Source organism: Propithecus coquereli, unplaced genomic scaffold (genome assembly GCF_000956105.1).
Source record: "Propithecus coquereli isolate 6110/MARCELLA unplaced genomic scaffold, Pcoq_1.0 Scaffold122, whole genome shotgun sequence".
Classification (NCBI taxonomy): domain Eukaryota; kingdom Metazoa; phylum Chordata; class Mammalia; order Primates; family Indriidae; genus Propithecus; species Propithecus coquereli.
This window is the reverse complement of record NW_012136303.1, coordinates 5,318,702-5,327,710: the sequence shown is the minus strand read 5'-3', so window position 1 is coordinate 5,327,710 and position 9,009 is coordinate 5,318,702. Positions and strand designations below refer to the sequence as shown.

General features: G+C 53.3%; 1 protein-coding gene across 1 annotated transcript; it reads right to left on the bottom strand.

Moving 5' to 3' along the window:
- Positions 1–5,846: 5,846 nt before the first annotated feature.
- Positions 5,847–8,111, bottom strand: FAM110A (family with sequence similarity 110, member A). Its single transcript, XM_012665763.1, has 2 exons — positions 8,073–8,111; positions 5,847–7,419 (listed from the first exon to the last, which is right to left on the bottom strand). The coding sequence occupies exon 2, from the start codon at positions 7,320–7,322 to the stop codon at positions 6,435–6,437; it is 888 nt and encodes a 295-aa protein (XP_012521217.1). The 5' UTR covers positions 7,323–7,419; positions 8,073–8,111; the 3' UTR covers positions 5,847–6,434.
- Between the last annotated feature and the right edge of the window lie 898 nt (positions 8,112–9,009).

Sequence of the window (9,009 nt, the reverse complement as noted above, 5' to 3'; positions counted from 1 at the left end):
ATGAACTTTCCAAAGGCAGGTGTTCTGGTCCATTTTGTTCATTGCAATATCCTCAGGGTGTGGCTAGTGCTTGGCACATAGTCGGCCCTCAAGAAATATGTGTTGCCTTCATGTACAAATAAATAGCACAAGTACTCTATAAAGATCATCTCATTTCATTCCATTTTATCCAGTTTACGGAGCCTCAGAGAGTGAGGTGACTTGACGAAGGTCATACAGCAAGTATGGTTGAACCAGGACTGGAACCCAAGTTTTTCCAATTCCAAAGCTGGGGATTTTCCGGAATTCTTTCTGGCATGCATAGGTAAATTATTTGAAAGTCAGCCACAAGAATAACTCCTCCATGCCTATACTCACGCCCCTTCATAATGTGACTAAAAGATGGAGTCCATCTCTCCACCCTTTGAATCTAACTTGGCCATGTTGCTTGGGCTATTGGAACATTTGTAATCATGACACAAGCAGAGCTCAGAATGCAGTGTGCATTGGTGCTTGTCCTCTCTTGCTGAATGGGGAACCCTAAGATCGTCACGTGAGTGAGCCCAAGCTAGCCTCACCAGAGTGAACTTAGGCACCCCAGCAAACAGCCTGCCAACTGCTAGGCACGTGAGGGAGACCCTCCAAGACCCCCCAGCCCCAGATGACTGCACTTATATGAGTGAGCTTAGGGAAGACCAGAAGATCTGCCAGCCAAGCCCAGGGAAGACTGCTGATTCGCACAGGCTGATACGTTGTTCTAGGCCACTGGGTTTAGGGTGATTTGTTACACAGCAAAGCCCAGCTGAAACACGTACCCAGTGGGCACACGCTCTGCTGACAGCACACACACACGAGCACATAGATGCGCACAAATGGCCTTTCACAGAAAACCATCAGCACCCACACACACACACACACACACACACACACAGACATACCCAGCCATCACCCAACCCAAACACCCCTTTAGTTAGACCACCCTCCTGGCTGCTCACATGTCAACGTAAATGCCAGCCTGGGAATGGGTGAGTCAATATTGCCCAAGCTCCATATTCCTGACACCGCCCAGCCCGAGGCTGGGCATGGAAAAGGCACCCAACAGACTTTTGCCAAATGAATGGATGAATAAAGCGAAAGGCACAGAATGAGCCAGAGCTCGGCACCAGCAGGCACACAAGAGAAGACCAGACAGGATGGGTGGGGACAGGAGCTGGGAGCCTGCCGGTGGCAGGCAGTGCAGTGTGTGGTTGGGAACCGGGCTCTGGAACTCGACTGCAAGGGTTCGAGCACTGCAGCTTCCTGGCTGTGTGACCTGGCCTTGGACTCTCTTGGCCTTAGTTTCCCCATCTATGCAATTGGGATGAAAATTTTAAATCCTCCCTCAAAAGGTCTTTGGGAGGATTTCGTGGGATAATACGTGGAAGTTTTCTATGCAGGCCTTGGCACAAGGAAACCGCTGTTTACTCCCCTTACCCATCAGGAGCCTCCTCCCATGGCACCTCCTCTGGGAAGCCCACTCCCCACCTCCCCTTGCTCCCCTGCCATCCGCAGCCCCCTCTCTCTCCCACAGCCCTCATGAGCCCCTCAAGGGATGGCAGATCATTGCTATGTACCCAGCACCCAGAACACAGCCCCAGACCACATAGTTAGGGGGAGTGATTGCAGAATGACTAAACGATCCCCATTTTACATCTGAGTAAATCTGGCCTCCCTGAGGGCCTGAGATCCCCAGAGGAGCTCAGGGGTTCCCAGGTAAATGTGGAAGCCTGGGAGTGGAGTTATTTCCCCTCTTAGAGCCCCACGCGGGCAGGAACATCACCTGGCCGGCTACTTTCCTTCTCAGGGCCCAGTATAGATCCTGGCACACAGTGGGTGCTCACAAATGCTTATCTTACAGGTTGTATTTGAGAGTCTGTTTTTACAGTTAACTCCAATTCTTAAAGGTGAAGGGCGAGGGGAGCCTTGTTAAAAAGCACTTGAAGGGTTTCAGGAAGGAAATTGAAAACAACAAATTATCTACTCTGTGTAATGTAAGTACAGGGAAAGTGAGGGTGTCAGAGAATTAAGAGAATTAAGGATGGGTTAAGAGGATACTAAGCAAATGAAAAAAGCAAAGCAAGTAGTAGCTCCAGGAAGAATAAAGAGTTACACAAGAAAGGAAACGTAAGCAAAATATGTGCCTTGACTTATCAGGGAACGGTCACATAGTCACAAAATAAATAACACTGAAGATTCCCTTACAAATTTGTGACAAATGTAGATTGAAAGGAGGAAGGATGAGCAAAAGCTAAGTCTTCCTTGATGATAATGATAAGAAGAAACAGTTATGACCACTCACTGGGCGATGTGCAATATTTTGGGCACTTTACATCTTGAATACTCAGAACAATCCAATAACCTAAATACTCTTATTACTCTCATTTTACAAATGAGAAAACTGAGGCACAAGGAGGTTAAGTCACTTGTCCGAGGTCATCCGGCCAGTAAGGGGAAGGGCAGGGATCCAAAGCCAGAAAGCCAGTTCACATTGCCTAAAATTAATCAAGAAAACAGCAGGAAAAGCAAGTTATTTTAAAACGTGGAGGAAAGTACCAGAAAAAATAGTTTAAAAAGTTGAAAGTGGTTGCTTTCTGGGAGCAGGGCTGAGAGGGAAGGAGAGGGCAGGGGAATGATTTTTATTAGTGTTATTGAATTTATATATAATAGTTACATATACAGGTCCGTGAAGGGGACAGGAATTGGGGACTAGGCAGAAGGGGCAGGAATTGACAGGGGAGGGACACAGGGGAACTGCTCATGGTGATGGCGCTGTTCTATATCCTGACTGGGGCTAGGGGTGCAGTATGAATTTGTCTAAACTCAGCCAATGGTACCTTTGAGATCTGTGTATTTCACTGTGTGTAAACTTTGCCTCCAGAAAAATAACTGTAAATAAATATTGAACGCTAGCTAATGACATGCATGCTAAAGCTCTTTAAGGGAAGTTTATGGATGTTTGCAACTAACCTTGAAAATCTTTTTAAACAGTAAGTTGTATTAATGGATGCAGAGAGGGATGGGTAGACGGGTAGATTCCTAATAGAGCAAATACAGCAAAATATTAACAATGGTGCATGAATAGGTGGGTACATGCGAATGTTCACTGTGTAATTCTTTAAACTTCTCTTTATATTTGAAATTTTTCTTAATGTTAGAGGAAATATATGAGTGAATTATCTGAAAAATAATATTACATTTTTTAAAACCTGGATGGAGTGTTGTGTCTTGGGCCCGGAGGGACCAGCACGCCTCTGACCTCTAAGCCCTCCCATGTGCGTGTCTATCTGGCTGGAGGGGTAGCTGTTACGGTGCCTCACCTATGTCTCCACCCTACCCTGGGATCCTAGGGTCAGGGACCTAAAGCTGAATTCTCCAGCCCCTCCCTGCTCCCCTGTACACAGGAGGTCACTGCCTTGAGCGCCTCAGTGGCAGAAACATAACCATTTCACCAAGGACAGGAACAGGCCCCTGCAGCTACATTCCATCCTCTGCCAAAAGGGTAAACTGAGGTCGGAGGGAATGCCTTTCCCAGGGCCCATCACACCTTCACGACAGAAGTGAGCAGCCAGGTTGCCTGGCTCCCAAACCCACACGTATATAATTAGCTGGTGGGAAATGGATCAAGGAGCAGATCTCATCTCTGCCTAATTAGGAGCCAGGCAGCTGGGGCCAGGCAGCCCCAGGAGCCAGGGCAGCAGCTGCAGGCCCTCAGAGGGGCTCAAAAGCAGCGGCTGCTGCTCGCTATGGCTCACACTCCAACTGGATGCAGAACAATAGAGGGGCTGTTTCCGCAGATCCCCGAGTTGGCAGAGTGGGAGCTGGCAGGGTAGGAGCAAGAGGGGGAGTGGGGAAAGCCCCCAGCCTGCTCCCTCCACAGATCCCTCCTAAGACCAAGTGGCACCTGTTGGGAAAGTTAGGGCTCATTCTGGCACCTTCCCCACTTCCAAGGTGTCACCCTGCTCTCTTCCCAGCAGACCCACCCAATGCCCTTTTCAGTTGTCCCCTGGCCCGGCTCCTGGGGACAACTCTGGTTCAGGGCAGAAGTCCTTGAATGTACCTACTTTACATTCTATGACTATTTATGTGCTTGCTGTGAAGTTGCCTGTTCTGTCCCCAGACTATGGCAGGTATCTGTCTTACCCACTGCTGGGTCCCTGGTAGGTGCTCAATAATAAAACGACTGGAAGCAAAGGCGAAGAGAGGCGGGGGTGGGGTGATGGGAGAATCAGGGATCTGGAGTGTGCTGACTGGGGGGGGCGGGGTGGCAGGCCAGGGTGTGACCCCAGGCTGTCTTGCAGACCTGCTGTGTGACAGCCCACAAGTCCCTACCCCTCCCTGAGCTCAACATCCTGCTCTGACAATATACCTGACCCTAGAAAAGCCACTTTGAGGATTCAGTGAGAGGATAAGCCCAGCACTGAAACCTCCTTCAGGAACAAGGGGTCACCCACCAGTCCTGTGACCCGAACTTCAGTTTCTTTGTTCAGTTTCTTTACATGTAAAATGCAGTCGATCTACCCACTTTCTTTGGTTGCTGGGGGGCTGTCAGGTCACAGCAAGGGGCAACAACTTGCACAGAATTCCAGCAGGGTTGCCTGTTGGAGCTAGTCTTTGACACCTTCTAGGAGCACCACCTCTGCAGAGCCTGCCTGGATTAGCTCTCTCTCTCTCTCTCTCTCACACACACACACACACACACACACACACACACACGCACACACGCACACACACCATGCCCGGCTTGCTCTGCATTGTCAACATGTCACCGCCCTCCTCACACTTCAGCCTCCCCATCTGTGTCAGCAGGGGTAGACCTCATTCTCGTGAGCTCAAACATCATCCTCTTCTATAATCCAATTTCCCCTTCTTTTCCCAAACTGCCCAGGCCCATCCCAGGCCCCTGGGGGCTAGTTGTGCACAGACCGACAGACAGACAGCTGGGCTGACCTGGATGTTTGTCAACAGCCCAACGGAAATCTCCTCTTTATGCTTAAAATAAAACCTACATCAAACCTGTCACCAGGGCCCCCATTAGAGCTTCCTGTTTCTGAGTGTTGCAGCCAAGGCAGCCAGCAAGAGAGGAAGTACCACCCAGACCCTCCCCACTCCCACCCTGGGGGGCGGGAGAGGCCACCCCAGGCTTTCACCCTTTGTGTGCCCAGCTGGGGCCCTGGTGAGAAGGTGGAAGGAGCTGAGACCTCAAAGCCCAGTGCCAGCCCCTCCCCCTTTCCCCAGCTATTGCAATATAGCAGGAAGGGACCAGATAACAACAGTGCCCCAACCCAAGGAGGGCTGTGCTGCCTAACTCTCCCACTGAGGCCCAGGAGGGAGACTGGCTTGTCCAGGATCACAGAGAGTTGGGAGCAAGGCCATTCACTTTGTGCTGTCCCGCCCAAGTCCCTCTTCCTCCAAGAACTCCCACTTCCCATCTCCACTCCATGGGCTATGTAACCTCAAGTTCAGGGTTTGCCTTCTGCAATCTTCTTTCCCCTTGGGAACTGGGCAGGGGATGGGGGAGGATCCAAGCACCCCAGTCAGTCCTTCCCCTGGAGGTCCCCTTCCTGGTGCAGGGGAAAGATCCAAGTCCTGGTCCCAGCTTTACCCCAACTCACTCTGTGGCTGCTTCCTCCTCTATGAAGGAGGCCTGCCAGCCTCTCAGGGGAGTTAGGAGGACACCCTCCCCCTGTGGGGCCTGTCTCAGGCCAGGCCAGTTGCTGACCTCATGCCCCACCAGATCCTGGGGTAAAAAGTTACTAACTTCTGAAGGCCACACCCCAAGACTTCTCACACTCCTTCCCCTGTGAACAAGAAGAGTCTGAAGGCCCAGCCCTTGAGAAACAAGCATTTGTGTTTATTAACCAAGAGAAAGGAAGTCAGAGCAGTGAAGACTCCTAACCAGTCCCTCCTGTAGTCTACCTACCTAGGCCAGCTGCCAAGGACAAGGAAAAACAGTAGATAAGCCCCCTCCTCCCTGCCCCCACCCCAGGGTACATTCCTGGGAACCAGGACCCAATGGGTAAGGAAGAGGAAGTCAGCAAAGTACAGAGGATAAGGAAGGAAAGAGGAAACAGAGCCACTGGCAAGACAGGCTTGGTGAGATTCGTTGGCCCCTCACTGTGGGTGGGGAAGGTGAAGCACCCCAAATGCAGCCCCGCAAGAGGAGCCAAGCAGGGGTACACTCATGTCAAAAACCTTGTATGTGGGGGTGGGGGTGGGCTCCAAAGTCAAGAGCAACTCTCTCCAGGGTCAGTCCTTGCCAGAGGATGCTGGTCCAGCCTCTAAGCCTCTGCCTCTACACCAGGTTCACAAAGGGAACAGCCTGTCTGCCCAGATCCAGGGAATGGATGCAAGAGAGGTCACCGGGCGACTGCCTCTCTAAGATCTGTCCTGCGGTGAATTCCAAGTTCAGCGAAGGCCTAGCCCTCAGCGGCTGGGGTCTCCCGTGCCTGCCGTAACCCATACAGCCACTTAATCACGCGGGCGTTGCGCTCTACCACCGACACGCCGTAGGGGACTCGCTCCCGGGCCCGCTCCTCAACAGTAGCGGAGCTGCGGCGGGAGCATCCTCCCTCCGAGCTGCCCGGCCCAGCACTGGGCCCGGCCAGGGACACGATGTCCGAGCTGGCCCGTGCCAGGTGGGCCACACCCAATCCCCGTGCCTCCTCTGGGTCCAGGCCGCAGAAGTTAAAAAAGCGCTCAAGGTCAGCTGCTGCCCTAGAGAAGCGCTCGCTCAAGTCTGACTTGGAGCGTTGCAAACCCGATGGCCGGGCCGGGCTGGAGGCGGCAGCAGCGCCCGGTGACGGGCAGGGCCGGGCAGGTGAGGCAGGCAGGGGGCGGACGTCCACTCGGCGGACCGCAGCCGTAGTAGGCGGCGGGCGAGGAGGGGTGGCTGGGGGTGCCTGGCGAGCTCCCTCTGCCCGTCCAGGAGTACGGCTGGCCTCGGCAGGGGACACGGGACTATCACACAAGTTGATGAGGCTGTTAAGAATGTCCAGGTCCAGCTGGGGCCGGCGGCCGGGGCCAGGCAGGGCTCGGCGGCTGGGCGTGAGCACTGTGCGGCGAGTCCCAGGGCTAAAGAGTGGCTGTTTGGACAGCAGGGGCTGCACGGGTTCCTGGCGGGTGTTAGCCACATGTAGGCTCTTGACGTACTTGGCCTTGTCGGCCTCCAGGCGCTCCACAGCACTCGGTTTCCGGGCTCCGCCGTCCGCTGGCCTCCGTAGCAGGTAGCCGGGGACCTTGGTGCGCAGGCGGAAAGGTAGGGCGGGGGCGGCGGCGGCTCCCGGGCTCAGCGTGTCCACAGGCATGGCTGTTACATACCTCGAGGGCTTCGGTCTGAGGAGACCGGGAAAATGAGGAGACAGAGGTCCAGGCAGAAAGTTGGCAGCTGGACGCCCGCAACGGCTGCAGTGAAGGAAAGAAAAGGAGCGGCTGAGCGCGCTCAGACAAAGGCTCCGCCAGGGCCGAGCGAGGCGAAGACGCCTTCCCCATTATAAGGTAGAAGCCACGCCCCTGTTTCACTGAGAGCCAATCAGCAGGAGAAAGCCGTAGCCGAAGGGCCCCGGCCCCACCCACACCCCTCCCTCCTTCCCCGGGGACCAGCCCAGCTGAGGCAGAAAGAGAGAAGTGCTAGAGAAGAAAGACCTGGGCGGCCTCAACAGAAAAGAGCAAAAAAAAAGGGGGGGAGCAAAGCAGGCTCCAGGCTCTGTGCTGGACACCAGCCATCTCAACCTGTCCTCTCAACGGCCCCATTTTTCAGATGGGGAAACTGAAACCCAGAGAGGACACCAACTCGCTTAAGCTGCCCCAGCAAGTGACCCAGCATCTGCCCCTTACTTCCGAGCAGGGAGGTGCTGGCACAGGGGTATTAGAGTTAGGTGACCAAGAGAAAGGGCTCGAACCCCACACCCCACCTGGATTGCCCACAGGAGCCTGGTACCACCTCCACCCTCACCCACCCAGGCAGGAAGCTGTGCTGGGCCATCCACCCGCCTAGACACGCCAGGCCCCAGGCACAGGAGCAGAGCTTGTAAGGGAGGAGCAGAGAAAATCCCCACCTCCGCTCCAGTGGAGTCTGGACACCCGTCAGCTTCAGTATGGACCTGGATGGCCCGCAGTGATGGACAGATGCCTGTTAGGTGGAAACGTAAGCCCTGAGCTATGCTCTTCCGAGAGAAGCCGGAAATGCCCAAGATCACACAGCTCTGCATGGAGGCATCCAGCAGACTCCTGATCTGCCAGCAGCCATGGGATGGGCACTCATAGGCAAGAGGGCTCTGCCTGGGTGCACAAGCATCCACATGGCTGCCCAAGTGTCAAGGCCTGATGCCAGGCATCAGGCCAACCCTGTCCCTGTTTCCAAGGAAGGGCTGGGGCCACAAAGAGCCATCCCCACCCCCAGGCTCCTTGGAGATGGAAACCTTATCATTTGTAAAATGTTCCAAATATTCTCATCTGTAAAATGGAAGGAAGGGGGTACTTAGTCTAGGTATTCCCCAAGAGGACTTGCAGTTCAAGCCACCTAGACCTGTGCTGTCCAATTCAATGGCCACTATCCACATGTGGCTATTCAACCTTAACATTAAATTTAAATTAAATAAACACTCAAAATTCAGTTCCTGAATCACATGAGCCACATTTCAAGTTCTCAACAGCTACATCTGGCCAGTGGTCACTGTACTAGACAGCACAGAATAGAGCATTTCCATCCAGGGCAGAAAGCTATATTGGACAACCCCATCTAGACATCCAGGAATCCAGGAAGGAGTGAGTCTGGATTGGGGTGGGCAAGCAGGGATCCCTACTCTATGCCACACATTTGATACCATCCTCTCCTATGGGTCATTGTTACCTCATTTTGCAGATGGAGAAACTGAGACTCAGAGAAGTGCTGCCCCAAGTCCCAGAGTAGATAAATAAGGCACAAATTCATATGAATCCTGCTCCGATCACACTAATTTCAATACTGCCTCCTGTTTCTCCACACAGCACTAC

Excerpts from the sequence above, each read along its gene's own strand:
- FAM110A (XM_012665763.1), bottom strand. The coding sequence starts at position 7,322 with ATGCCTGTGGACACGCTGAGCCCGGGAGCCGCCGCCGCCCCCGCCCTA.